A 15,721-nucleotide genomic window follows, 5' to 3' on the forward strand; every position below is an offset into this window, starting at 1 on the left:
ACTAACTAGTGCACAACTAGTAATCTTAATAAAAAAGCTATAAAATGTTTATATAATAAGTTTATAAAGTTAAATGTCGAAGTTAAATAAGTTTTTAATTTTGCACTTGAGCAACCAGTGATGAGTAGATATTTGTGGCCAGATGAAACTTGTGAGCTTTTTATATGCCCGGGGGGTACCTTCATACTTCACCAAGTTAAATGTATGGCACATCTTCATATCGTACGATGTTTTCTGCTCACAACTTAGTATTGATTTTTAGTAGTTTAGCTTAGTTTATTTGCTGTTAGCTATTTTAAGCCTTTGGTTGATCAGACAAAGCTACTTTTAAATATTTTTTTGTTTGTTATATAAATGTTAGAAACAAAACAATAGTTTTGTCTTGTTAGTTATTTTTAGTGTTTAAATTCAAGTTTTGCAATATTCTTATAAGGCAATAATTTTTGTCTATAGTTTTAATAGAAAAGTATAATAAGGTAAAATATCAGCTAATAATGAAAATTGTCAATTATTAAACAATTCATTAAGATTTTTTTAGCTTAGTAAGTTCATTATTTTATATTCACGGCAAACTTTGTTTAGAAATATTTTTTTGCTACTTCTGAACTACATGATATGGTGGTGTTTTAATTTTGTTTTTCAAAAAGTGTTAACTTAAAATGTCAGTTACTTATAACTCATAAAGCAGTTTTTGTTTTTCAGAAAAATTGTTTTGCTCCTCTGTACTAAACATGCAATAAAAAGATATAATTCAAAGTATGTTTTTAATTTTTGTACATATAAGTTCAAAACTATATAGGTAAAACAAAAGCTTGTATTTTGTTATGCAGATTTTCCTAAAACGAATGTATATATTTATAAACAGTAAATAAGTTGAAAAAAAAGACTTTAAAACTGATTAACAAAAATTAAATTTACAACTTTAACTGCGTAACAGTTATAATTTAAGTCATGTTTTTATGTTTTTTGTAATCAAAAATATGTCTTAAAATCAAAACCATCTTGTTAAAAACTTAGTGTTTAAATGCTAAACTAAGCTATAAAAGATTAAAGCTTAAATAGCAAGATTTTTTTTTACCTGTTTGTAAACGTAAAACCAAACTTAACATTTTAGAGTAACAATTTAGAGACATAGTTAGAGTAACAAAGTAACGTAAACAATTAATTAAAACTTACAGCTACTTTGCTATCAATTTTTACTTATGCTCACTTTCGTAATTGCAGTAAACATAGTCTATATCTTATTTATACAAGTGTAATACATTCAGAAATAAAAACTTATGTTAAGTTTAAATTAATGTGTTAACTATTTCACTGTCCAATTAGAAAATATGTTTATATAGTTCGATAAACAAAATTTTAATTGAAAGTAACAGCTTTGAAAGTAACGGTAAAGTTCAACTTTGTTTAGCAAACTTAAACTGTGTTAAACAATTCAGAGTTTAATTTCGCTACGTCGCAAATGGTTAATTAGTGGAAAATCGTTTTTTAAACTTTTAAACAAAATCGCCTGAAAGTATTAAAGCACAACATATCTTTTTTAATCTTATTTTGTCTTAATTAGTAACAAAGATAGCAATTTATTATTGAATTAATTTTAATTAAACGTTTTTAAATTTATTCATTAAATTATGTTTAACTTAAAGAGTATTTCAGTATTTAAGAGAAATATATACATTCTTGTTACTTAACTCGCTGTTTTTTTATTTTTAAGTGTAAATTCACTCCAGCAATGAATAACAAATATTTTTGAAAAACTTCAAGCAACTAAGTAGGTATAAAGGGCAATATAAAGTTACAGCTTGTTTTGTAAATATAAACTTCACATTGAGAATATTAGTCATAGTAAGTTAACCGTAATTGAAATTTTATGCGTAATCACAGCTGTTTTAAGTATACAGTTACTTTAACAATAACAAGTATTCAGTAAAACCAAACGTTTCAAACAAAAACACAGCTGTATTGTATTTATAGCGGTATAAATAATTACTTCAAGTTAAACTTAATCTTTAATTTTTTAGCGAATGTCTTATCATTTTCATTCGAAATGGTTGTTTTTGAAGAGGCCAATTTTTTTTTTCACTTAATTTGTTTTAATCAAATTAGTTTCTTAAGGATATATATTTTTTTTTTAAACAACAGTACTAGCTTCCAATTATACTAATATGAGTAAACAACAAGTGTCACGAGATAGAATTAGTGTATTACAAAAATATATAACGTTAAATATAATAAAAAAATGAAAGCTTATATATTACCGTTGCTTTGAGATATTCAATATTTATAAGGAAAAGCTTACTTTACAGGCTATTTAAGTAACCTTAACAGTCTTGAATATCATAAAAAGACTTGTTATTTTAGGAAAATTTACTTAAGGTTTGTCTTAATAAAACATTTTTATCTAAATCTAGTATAGTAGGTTATTTTAACGACTGAATGTTAAAGCAAAACTATCTAGATTAACGTGTTTTTTACTATACATATAAATAAGTTATGGTTGTAGAAGATTGAAAAAGTCTTTACATAACACTTAGTTAACAATGGTCAAGGACATCATATATTTTTACAGAAAACAAAGATATTCAAGATTTAATTGTTGGCAAAACATTTTTATAATACAAGCGCGGCTTTATAAATCGCCTGAGGGGTTAAGGCCATGTTACTAAGATTTATAAAATGACAGACGGCTATATTTGAAAATAAAATATATATCAGAAAATTGTCATGGGCAAATTTTTAACATTTATTTAACGAATTTAATTTAAAACACGTCTTACAATATTGAAAAAAATGTTTTTAAAAATTTTCCCATGTTGTGAATACTTATAAAAACAAATAGCTTTAGTTTTCTTTTAACACTACTTTTATCAATAATATTTTTTTCACTAGGGCTATGTTTATTTTTTATTTTAATTAAACGTCATATTTTTTTAATAAAGTAACTTTTTTGTAAAGTATTTTTTAGTTAAGAAAATACTGCTTTACTTTCCGGTAAAATCTTAGTTGAGTTTAAGAAAAATTAAATAGTGCAACAGTTGATTATTTTATAATTACAGTTTACCAAAAAATTATTTATGTCATGATTTAAGTTTTGAAATTAGTAAATCTGTTTTTATAACTTGAAAATAATAATCACGTTTATTTGTGAAAAGTACTTTATAACGTTTTTTTTAATTTCATAAACTATACTCTCTGAACATTTGTATTTCTAATTTTATTTATTACACTATTCATACAACATATAGTATTATATCTGAACATATTGTTTTAACAAATCCAAAACTATTTTTTGCAGATATTTTAAGTATGCTTACAGTATCACTTTAACTTCTAAGTAGGATACTCAATAGCAAATTGCTGACCTTGGCACAAAGGAACAGCTAAAACATTCTTTAAAAACTACAAAACACCAGCGTTTTTTCACTTATTACGTCACATAATTTATTTATTACGTCACACAACGTACAAGCATGGGCGGAGAGCTGGCGATAAACCCGGACGGTGACGTCAAGGGACCCAAGCTTTCAGCGATGATAGCAGCCGGTGAGGTGAAGGAGAAAAGAGAAACGGAAGACGACGGGCACATTATGCTGCTCTGTTTCAAGATAAACCCCGGATACCTGAGAACGATACCCGGATTCCTGAGGCTCGTCAAAATTGTTAGTTTCTGTTAAATTTTGTTTTAAATGTTTTTCTGTAAGCGTACAAACGAACGAACTCGTGACTTGTGGTTACGAGTATGATTTTTGTAAATGTTTTCGTAAGCAACACCCAAGTTGCATAGAGTTAAAACATTTTTGAGTTTTGAATCTGCTTTTAGTTTCAAGTCAAATTTAACCAATCATTGAAGTTTTCTATCAACTTGCATTTGCTTAAATCAAAACTTACGACAACATTTTTTTTATGCTAAAAGTAAACAAATCAGTCGTTTTTTCAACAACTAATTTTCTAATTTATGGTTCGTTATCTCATTTACTTTATAAATCACGTTTTGTACCTTATGTATTTATTATTAGTGATGAAAAATCTTCAAACTTTAAATGCTTTAATCAGACATAACTTTGTTTAAAACATTAAAACTAATTTATATTATTTTCATTTAGATTGCTTCATTCATAGTTCTAAGCGGATATATTAGTTTTATTGTGTTTTTTAAAAACTATTTTTTCATAAGTTCAGTGCTGTCAAATCAAACTTATTTTACGTTTATTAAAAGAACCTTAGTTAGTAGTTAAAGTAAGTTTTTTTTTAAACCTTCTTAAAATAAACTATACATAAAAAATGCGAGTAGGCATAATATGTTAATTACGCATGCATGACTAGTTTACAAGTGTATTTATATATTTTATTCCAATATACACATGTTTCCATTAATTGTTACAAGATTTTTGTTTCCGACCTTTGCTATATATTACCATACATTAATATAAGATAGATAATTTATTCTTATTTTTAGAAAAATTTAAGTGGAACTTATAGTATTTATACTTTCTTAGCTAATGTATTTTATTAATTTGTTAAACAAAATAAAAAATATACGACAAACAAATAATTGTTTTAGTATTTTTAATGTCTATAACAAGAAATCTCTAAAGTGTTTGTTGTTTATTTTTCGTTGTTAGATTTTAGTTAGTTTAATGCCACTATATTACGTCACTTATAATCGTCTTCATGACGTCACAGCTGCTCCTGTTTGTGGCGTTCATCTGCATGATGACGGTCGGGGATTACGGTGACAACTCTGGGGTTTTCGTCGTCAACATATTGGTGTTGCTGGTGGCAACCATCGTTGCTACGGTGTTCCTGATCGCAAGATTGATGGGCTCCACTGGGGGTTGTTGCGGTTGGTTTTAATTTTTTTATTTTTTCTCAAATTTTTGTTTTACTGTAGCAGCTTAAATCAAATATTATCTGTAATAACTTAATTGTTTAAGTGCTCTGTATTAAATTGGTATTATCTAAACAGTTGACCAATTTTATGTTCGATTTTCAAGGTTTAGTTTTTAGTGTGCTTAGTGGAAACAACTTATCCTGTTGTTATGATTTTTGTTATAGTTTTTTTTTTATAAAAATAATAAGTTTTATAAATATAAACTATTTTATCTAAATGGTTGATTGATGAAGTTTTAATTGTTCCTTATTTCAACTGTGACAACTTATCAATTTTGTAATAAATTTTATTGATAAATGTTTAAAAAAACTTTGGTAGGTTTACGAAACATATCAAAATAATTTTGCACGATTGTTTAACATTGTGGTAAGCTAATAAAATTTATTGTTTATGTTGACTTATTTGTATTTAAGTTACCAAAGCTCATAAAAATTTTCGGCGCATTGAATTTGTGGTTGTAGCGATATATTAATTAAGTTATTATTGACATTTTGATAAGTTTAAGATTTACAAAAATTTCATTAGTTCTAAAATGCTCATTAGTAGTAATAAAAATTTTATAAGCATACTTTATGATGTTCTTAGTTTATATAAAATTTCATGTTTATAAGTTTTACCACAGCCCTGTGGTTAATATATCATGTTTTTTTTCAACTTATTTTTACATTGAGGTGTGGCTAACAAGTTTTCTTACTTTTTTTGATATACTTTACTTGATAGAACTGTTATAGAGCGTTAGTTTGATAAAGCTTATGTTTATACTAAACTTATTATAGGACATGACATCTTTGTATACCTTTTTTTTTTGTTTTTATTAACAATCTAATGTTTCTAAAAGTAATTTTATTGTATATGCAGTTTTTATAAGTAAGAAATACAATTACTGACGTTAATCTTTAAACAATGTTAATACAAAAATAGTTCTAAATAAATTCTAGATACTATTCAAATTTAAGTTACAAGATTAAGTTGGTCCTTTTAAATATTTACAAAAAGACCACAAGTTCTAAGCATCACTGTAAGAAATCTAACTAAAAATACTTTTTGCAGGTTTTTCGTGGGTATTCTTGGTAAGTACTCTTAAAACATATTTTTAAATTGTTAATGAATATATCCTTAATTAGTTATACTTTTCAGGATTTTCTAAATTACGCTGCAATCGGATTTCTCGTATTTCTTTTAGCCTGCATTACTGCATCCAAATCTGAAGGAAATACTTCTATTAATGGTGCCGCGGTTAGATAATTGGTTTTATATATAAATTTCTGACGAAAAACTATGTACTGTGTAATTTTATTATTTTTGTCTAAAAGCTTATTTCAGAGCATTGTTTACCTATTTAAAGAAAATATTTTAATATTTTAATGTTTTTTTATAAAATAAATGTAGATACATTGCGCACAAGTTAAAACTTATCTATTAATATTTTACAACCTATCAACGGAGCTGCGGTTAGATATTAGGTTTTTTGTAAATATTTGTGGTTTAAAACAGTGTAATTGAGGCTTGCATAAATTTTTTAGATTTTCTACAACGCTATCGTTACGTAAACAGATTTCTGGTTCTTTTTGGTGTAAGTGCTGTTATTGTTGGCTTAAATCAGGAAGAAAACTAAAATGTTATGAACTTGTTTTATATTGCTTTACAAGAAGTATAAGATCAAATGCAAGCAATTTTAAGCTTTACTACTTGTTGATCTCGATATTGTTGTGCACATCGTGTAGGCCCATAAGCCTTAAAAGTTAATACATTTAACCAGAAAAAGTAAAAACCATTTACACGTTTTCACTGTCAGTTTACTACATCTAAAGAAATAATAATATCTTATTCCTCACAATCAACTTATTTCCTTATTGTAGAAGAAGGGTAAAAACAGTCCAATTTCAGTATAATCTTAAACTTCGGTCTTAAACGGCAATTACACTTAAAGGCTGTAAAATAAGAAGCTTTTTATGAAATTTTTGTGGTTTAAATACGATTTCAATTTCTTTTGGGTATTTCACATGTTTTTATTTCAAAACTAGTTTTTTAAAAGCAAAACCTTTTTGGTGTAACTTATTAAGCAAACATTTATGTAACTTAAGTCTTAGGTGAAACCTTAAAAGTGAATTAAATTCACTAAAAGAGATATACTTTAAATAGTATTTAGTTTTTAAATTAATACACTGAATACAAGAAGAATAAAAATATATCAACTTTAGTTAGACTATTTTAACCGTAATATTTATTCTATTAAAAAACCTAAATTAATATTCAACTAATCTTACTATTTGTGATACTAACCCTGCTCAACTAATATCCTGACTTGTATATTGTGCACATCAAGCTGGTTAAAGTTCACAAAACTCCTGCATGATTCCACTAGCTGGTTTAGAAGATAACTATTTTCTATGAACATTTCTAGGCATTCGGAATTCTGGCATCACTGGCGTACGGGTACCTGTGCTGGCACGGATGGGGAGCGTACAGATCATCTAGCAATGAGGAGAAAAGCGTGAAGACGGAGAAGACGGATGAGGAGAAAGGGAACATGACGGAGGATGAGGAAATGCAGAATGAGGAGGAGTTTGAAGTTAAAATAGTGGACGAGAATGAAAAGTTTGTAGAAAAAATATAGAATTTTTTTGTTGTTAAAAAGAAGTAGTCTAACTTAATACTATGCCTATGAACTGCTTAAGTAAATATAACTCAGCTAAAATCGATATAAATTCTTAATTGCTGTAGATGAAAATAAAAAGTTTGTTTTATTATATTATAGGCAAGTTACGATTTTTGATTTATAAATTTTACGACCAGTTTCGTACCTTTTTTTGAAAATATTTAGGTTGTGTGTTAAAATGCAATTAAAATTGAAGCCGGTATACCAAGATACACTAGATAATAACTTAGTGAAATTTGGTTGCACTGGGAAGTAGTCAACAATTTATAATGTTGAGTATACATTATTTTATCAAGCTTAACAAGATTATACGTAAAATAATAATTACTTCTACAAACAATATTCTATATATGTATGTATAAATACACAGAATTCCAACTTCGATGAAGAACAGATCATTACCAACAAATCTGGATCATATGTACGAGAATACTCAGCCAAAACACTTTTCAAGACATGCATCTCAAAGAAAAAGACAAAGGTATAAAAGTAACAAATTTAAGTTAGTTATTTGTCGCTAATAATATTTGGTTTATAACTTTTTTTAATATGTGTCCAAGAAAACCTTGCAATTTGTAGTTATCGAAAAAGAAATGCTTGTTTTGTAAAAAAAAACAGCATTAACTGATCCTCTAAACTTTCAAACGCAACTCTTCTTCAACAGCTTGTCAGAGAAGGACTCAGCGTACAGCGAGGGCGAAGACTTGAGGGACGAAACTCCTCCACACCAAAGAAGGATGTCGCACCACCAAAGAAGGAGGAGCAGGTCGGGAGGGATCGAGGGAGTTTTGTCGAGGCAACCGCTGGCGCACATGTCGCACAAGAACTATTCCAGGAGGTACGACAGAAGCCTGGACGGAAGCAGGGATTCGTTAGAGAGGTGAGAGATTTATGAACACATGATAGATTGTTACGTGCTTCGGGAAACAAAAGTTACTTTTAAAAGTAAACTCTTCCAGTAACTTAAAACAGAGTAATATATACATTTTATTTTTAAACAGTATAAATGTAAATAACATAAATAACATTGTTTGCAGTTTACCATTATTTAATAATTTGCAAAAAAATAAAAAGATTTATATTTTTAGTTTTTTTTAAGTGGGTTTATTTACCAAACTACTTAACAATCACAAACAAAGTTAATTTTTACAAAATTTAAAATGAAAAAAATACGTGTATAAATTGTAGGTCAAGCATAGTGTAGCTATTACTAAAAACATTAAAAAACTTTGATTTTTTCCATGAAATATGTAAATAAAACATTAAAAGCTTAGTTTGTAATCATAACAAAAACATGTTTACATCGTTTAAAGCCACATTTTGTCTTCTTATGAACTTTTATTTCGTAATATTTTTACTATAAAAGTTGTATTACTTCTAATTATTTTTTTAAACGTGCCGTAATTTATTTTTGGTTTTTATTCAACCTCGTCTAGAATTGCAATTTTTTACAACTACTACAAACTTTAGCTAAACATTTTTGCCTTGTTATATTTCAAAACTAGTTTTCTAATTATTTATTTGGTATACGTTAGTATTAATTTTTTTTTTAAGAGTTAAAAAAATCTATAATTTTTTTCAAAACTGCTTTTAAAAAAGATAATAGTCTTAAAATGTAGTTTCTTCTCTTTCTAATTCTAGCTTATAAGATTTTTTGACACATTCATACAAATGATTTCATCGCGTTAAATTACAATGGTATAAATTTTGTTACAAACGAGCTTTAAGAAAAAACCGTTGTAAAACGACCACAAAAATAAAAGTGTATGGAAAACAATGTTTATAATCTTAACCTGTTTTTAATTTTAAAATGTATTTAAGCTTTTAACAAAATATTTAAACTAAAAGTTATCGTTTATCAAATAGTGCTATTTTAAACCCCTCGGGCAAAACTATACTAGGCGGAAAATCAGCTTTTTAAAAGTATGGAAATCTTCTTGATGTTGTTTTAGTAACTTGTTAATAAGGATGGTTTGACGTGCCTTTCAGCTTTCAATGTTTATGAGATCAAGGAAAGTTGTTTTAATACAGCTGTTTAAAGCTTATTTCTAGGTCTTATTTTATTACTTCAATAACGTTTATTGGTTTTTAAACACTTAACAACCTTTAATGTAGCTAAATCTAAAAAGTTAAAATCTTTAAACTATTTGATTTAAGTTACAAATTCTCATTAGGTTACAAATAAACATAAATATTTATATTTATTAAATGTATATATTATATCTTTGTTATCCAATATTTTCTAATAAGTAATACTAGCCTTCATAGCTGTTTTTCAAAAGAATTAATTAATTTACAATGATAACTTAATGAAGATCAAATTATATATCAAAAAGCTTTTTTTTTTCGCCTACTTATTCTTAACTTGTCGTTTGTCAGATTTTTTTTATAAGTACAGTCACCTCTCACAAAACTACGCACTCTGGTTACACAATCTCGACTAGTTACGCTTTTTAGAATACTTTATAAAATACAGAAATAATAGTTTGAAAAATACTTTTAGACTTTTACAGAATTCTATATTTTTTGGCGACAAAAATGAAAAAAAAACATTGAAAGAAATATTAAAAATTAAGAGTTTTTTTTTTTTTGCATTTTTAGTTTGTTCCTTCAATAAAGAACCTAAAGAAATCTCTTGCTATACTTTTATAGTTAAGGTCTCTTGTACCCATTTAGACCTTCAAATCAAACAAGGTACAATGTTCAATTCTTCGCGAATTTTATGACACAAGTTTCATTTCAACTTGAATTTTTTTATTTCAAGCTAATTTTCTACTTGTCCACCAAAAACTGAACTTGTCTTGAACTTAAAAAGATTTTTTTTTCAACACCACGCAAAATAAATCTAATGTTGTATGGGTTAGCAATAAGATAGAAAAAAAGCATTTTATACACATCATTTTTTTTTTAATTACTTACATTTAAATGAAAACTATTTTTTTAAACAAATGATGTAGGAAAGTCTTTAACCTTCTTTTATGTATTGTGAGAAAGCAGCCAATATGAAGGTGTATTTGCTACCTCTCGTGTAGTTACTTTCTCTCGGTTAATTATAAATTTTTGCTCTGAACACAATGTTCTTAGATTCGCAAAAGGTGACTGTAATATGCTTGCTGCAAAACTCCGAGCATTTATAAAAACGTCTATTGATTGTGAAAAACAGTTTACTTTATTTAGTCTTAAAATGTATAGCTTAAAAAATAAGTACAAGTACTTAACAGATTTTACGTCACAAGTTTCGACGGTTTTAGGTACTTGTTGATATTCCGTCTATAAAATACTGTTTGTATATATTTGTCAAATTGTGTTATAAGTTCCTGGTACATAGATACAATAAACTTAATTTTGACCCTATTTAAGCTTAAAAGTGTGAGTTGATGAACAAAAATACAAACTTTTGTTTTGAAACAGATGCAATGTTTATGTTTTAACATGCTTATGTAAAAACTTTTATAACAAAACAGATCAACAGTCGGATACCCGTCGATGTTCGACCAACCGAAATCAAGAACTCTCGATGCATCTAACAGGAGGAGCCACAAACGCAACAAGATGCCTGATTGGCTGAAAGCAGCTCTTGGCGATGACGTCATAAACCCGCATCAGATGGACGACGAGGAAGAGGAAGGTGAATTTAGGAGGAGGTTGGCTGTTTAATTACTTATCACATAATTGCATAAAGTATATAGTTGTTTGGTTACGTGTAATGCAGCAGTTTACTACTTTCATCATTTTTTAAATCATAAAATCTCATAGCATGCATTTTAGTGATGCCATAAGCAAACTATACAACGACAGCGAATAATAAAGTTAAGAAATGTGTTTTTTTTTAAACCAACTACAAGCCTAACACCTATACCTATCATTACTCACAAAGCCATTCAAAATACTTGTTACAAATTAAACCATCGCTCACTAGTTTAAATAACTTTTACTTTTCTCAGGCCAACGGCTGAGGAGTTGCACCAACGTAGGGAGTTCCCCCTTTTGAACGACAGTGAGGCGGAGGAGAGCGTTTGCTACCCCTCCATAAGCCAGATGCACACGGACGGGAGGCACCTGGTTCCCAACCCGATGCGCAGGAGCCAGAGGAGGGTGAGCAGGACCAGGACGCACGGGCAGCGAAGGTTGGATTTCTAAAATAACTTGTTTTGTTAAAAATTTAATATTAGTTAATAAGGTTACAAACACACTTTTACAACGTGGACATACTATAAAGGTACAAGCGAGCATTAAAAAAATGTAGTTTAATCAAATTGTACTTAAATTGAAAACCCCTTTTCTAATAAATTTTCTTGTCTGAATCAGGCAAAGAAGGTTTAATAGTTTATTTTTACATTCATATTAAGTTTTCGAATACATAAACACTGAATATAAGAATACTGTAAATGGTACATCGAGTATTTCTTGAAAAGACGTTTTTACTTTAACTAAAAACCTTTTGTCTAGTAAATCATCTTGTCTAACACAGGCAAATAAGGTTTGTTAATTTATTTTTAATATATAAATACCTTTTTGATTTTTGCAATGCCTGTTGTGTTTATATATTTTGTCAACATATAATAGTTTTTTTCTAAGTTTGGTTTGATTATAACATCTAGTGATTTCATGTGTTATAAACAGATTTTAGCAATAGAAGCATAATGATATACAATAAAAGAGCAACTATTTTTTATATCTCACTGTTTTAGAATTGTTTTTTTTTTCACTTGCTATAATTTTTACAACATTATCAGGAACTAAAACCTTAAATTAATGGGGTTTTTCATACAGTGTTACAATATAGATATTCTTATACAAACTGTTTTCAACTAATATTTAACGGACAATAAGTTGACTAAATAAAGTTGAGTCTTTAACGTAAGATAACTATTAACTTTGTTTTTAAAACTAATCATGATGTTACAAAAGTTCCCCGGAACTAAACATGACGTCACATTACAGACGGCGTTCCCACAGCAACGATCCGAACAGGATCCGTCACCACCAGAGCAGAACGCTCCAATCACAAGAAAGAAGGAGGTCGCACCGCGGCCACCACCACCGTCATCCACACGGAAACCATGGCAACCACAGGGGGGCGACATGGCACCACCGTCGCGGTGGCAACCGGCGGGGAATAGATAGCAACCACGAAGCGTACCTGCGTCACGTGATAGGCGACGACGAGTTGGTTCAGCAGAGGGGAAAACCCCAAGGTGAAAGGATTGTAAACGAGGGGGAGAGGAGCAACTCGCCGGTGCCGAACGGGATGGACAACCCGGTCATGCAGAAATATTTCAACACAATCAAGTAACTATGTGTTGATTGGAGAGTTTTCATATTAGGTATTGGATGAATATTTACTTGTAATTTTGAAATTTTTCGTTAATTTGTTGGAAAGAACTTTACAAAAATATACACTTGTTAAAATAATATTTTTGAAACGACTAATTAGATGCTTAAAGTGAATATTTTTTTGATCTGCTTAAAACCTTTTAGTTATTAAAGTAAATTTTTAACAAACAAGTTTAAATCAGATTTTATTGATTATTTATTACATTGTTAGAAGAAGACTTTACGCTGAAAAATAAATTTAATAATTTATTTTAAATGTTTAAAGAAATTCTTAAAATTTAAATATGTTTTTGAATACGCTTTAAATAAAGTAAGTGATGTAGAGTAATGTAAAGTAAGGAGACTATTTAAATTCCAGTTTGTTGTATGTTTTAATAGAAGTTTATTGTTAGAAAGTAACTTTCACAAGACTTTGTAATTTTTCATTAATATTACACATTTTCAACCTTGCTTAAAACGTTTTATCTAACATAAAGAAGTCTAAGGTAAAAAACTTAACTTAAAAGTCTATTTTATGTGTCAGTCTAAAGTATCTTTTTTGTGTGACATTAAAGTACCTTTTAACTTAATATTTTCAAAATGTTCTTACTAGACTAGCATGTTTATGAGTGTTTAAAAAAGCTCTATTATTGTCTTAATTTATAACAGTTTTATTTTGAAATAATAATAAAACATATTTCATCCCTTGTTCTAAACCCTTTAACAAATCAAAATCTTTTTTTTCAGTAACGCTTCATGAAACTTTAACCTTTTATTAAGACTAATCTAACTGCATACAACACATTAAACAAAAAGAACTAAAATTTTAAAATATGTTAATGTATTATTATGTGATGTAATAATTATTTTATATACCCTTAAATTTTTCTTTTTCTACAGTTTGAGCGAAAACAATACTTTATATCATCTTTTATTGTTTATAACGTTAATATTTTGTTTCAAGTAATGCACTTTATTCTATTTATAGATGCTGAATTTTTTAAATGTAAAAAAACTGATGTTTAAAGGATAACGTTTTGAAAGCTGTTATATTTTTAATAAAAAGAATCAGAATTTTATGAAAACACCTTTAACCTCATAGTAGAGTTTTTTTTTTTATATAAGCAATCGTTAGTTTATAACTTTTACATTATTTTATATGAAAAATACGTATTATACCTTTTTTTGTTTAAAAAGAATTAAACATTCTCAGTAAAAATAAACAGTTGTCAAAAAATAGTTTTCAATTTGTTAAACGCTTGCATTCTCAACCTTAGTTTTAATTTAAATGTATTTTTAGAACATAAGAAAATGTTTTCATATAATAATATAAAAAAATAATATATTGCTATATAAAGTTATATAAACAAGCAAACTAAAATAGTTTTGTTCGAATTAGTAAAACGTACAACAATTACTTACATAAAACTAATATATAATCAATATTGACATTTAAAAACGTTTAAGTTAAATTTAATTAACGTTAAAGATGTTAGCATTTTGATTAAAATAGCCTTAAAATGTCAAAAAATACTTATTTTAATAATTTTTTTTTTTTTCATAACCAAAAAAAATTAACATGTTAGTTTCTTTTGAAAACAATTTAAAATATTAAAATGTTATTTTACGATATTTGAACAAGAAGTAAAATACCAATGAATAAACAAAATTCTTTCTCTGATTAGTTTTTTACAGGTTAAGGTTTTTTTTTATGAGTTTTAAATTGATAATAGTTAATAAACGAAATCATAAGTTTAACATTCTAGATAATTATTTGATAAATAATTATATTAAACTAAAGAAAAATGTCACTCCTATCCTAAAAATATACTTTGTATCTGAATTTTTTCAAAATTTACATAAGCGTTTTCTTAATTATTTTTCATTTTATCAAACTTTCTTTAACACTTGTGTTATAAACGATATACTTATTCATATTTACAATCTAGAATCTAGCTCAGGCTCGGTTAACTATGTGATAATGACTATAATACATTATGTTTTAATTTTTGTATATTTGAAATCATTTGACCTTATTTAGAACTTATATGATACTATACTTTAGCAAAAAGGGTTGACCGATCAATTTTTTTACAATTTTCCCTAAATTTTAAAAGCTTAACTTTTCTTGAATAGAAAATACTTGTATGTTTCGAAAAAAAAAAACTAATATTAAAAATAATAATTGATTAATTTTTTTTCATATTAATAAAAATATAACTAAAAGTTGTTTTTAAATAATATTTAAGTTTTTTACTGATTTCGATTAGCTTTAAGTTGATTTTTAAAGTCAAGTTAAGCCTCATGATAGAAAAATATTTTTAACTAGTAACTTAATGATAGCTTAAGATATCAAATTTCACAAAAGTCAAGTATCTTTGAAAAAAAATTAATAACAGAGTACTTTAAACATACTATTTTAAGATTTATGAAGAAATAAAATACTTTGTTTCAAAAAACTATATTTCAAAAACAATAATCAAAAAACTAAATTAGTACAACTAGCGGGCTAAAAACCATCGTGGGTTTAAGCTATTGTACTAGTTTAAAATGAGTTAGTTTGTATTTTGAAATCACAAAAAAAAAAAAACTAAAGATAAAGTATTTTAACTGAATATTGTTTTTGGTTTAAGCTTCAAAATAAGGCGCATTTGGAATGGCAATAAAAGTCTGAAAAGGAACAGACTGCTTTTGCAAGTAAGCGGATGTTTGTAACGCGCGAAAAACTTTTAAGAATATTACGTCAAACGGGAATTCAAGCGTTGTCGTTCTTTATGATAAGTGAAAACAGGAAACTTGTTTAATTAGTATAATTTCTAACTTGTCTTAATATTAAAAAAAAATCTGACTAAAGA

At 27.2% G+C, this 15,721-nt stretch overlaps 1 protein-coding gene across 2 annotated transcripts; it reads left to right on the plus strand.

The window, feature by feature from the left end:
• Positions 1-3,299: 3,299 nt before the first annotated feature.
• LOC145831347 (uncharacterized) lies at positions 3,300-13,832 on the plus strand. Of its 2 annotated transcripts, none has more exons than XM_082938575.1 (10): positions 3,300-3,659; positions 4,684-4,843; positions 5,942-5,961; positions 6,029-6,127; positions 7,296-7,489; positions 7,921-8,052; positions 8,215-8,430; positions 11,015-11,194; positions 11,495-11,677; positions 12,495-13,832. In XM_082938575.1, the coding sequence occupies exons 1-10, from the start codon at positions 3,471-3,473 to the stop codon at positions 12,844-12,846; spliced, it is 1,725 nt and encodes a 574-aa protein (XP_082794701.1). In that variant the 5' UTR covers positions 3,300-3,470; the 3' UTR covers positions 12,847-13,832. The 2 variants fall into 2 exon arrangements, with proteins under 2 accessions (XP_082794701.1, XP_082794702.1); XM_082938576.1 differs by having other exon boundaries at positions 7,921-8,031.
• Positions 13,833-15,721: the final 1,889 nt, after the last annotated feature.

The sequence above is a fragment of the Thalia democratica genome, chromosome 3, assembly GCF_965202585.1.
Source record: "Thalia democratica chromosome 3, ktThaDemo2.hap1.1, whole genome shotgun sequence".
Lineage (NCBI taxonomy): Eukaryota > Metazoa > Chordata > Thaliacea > Salpida > Salpidae > Thalia > Thalia democratica.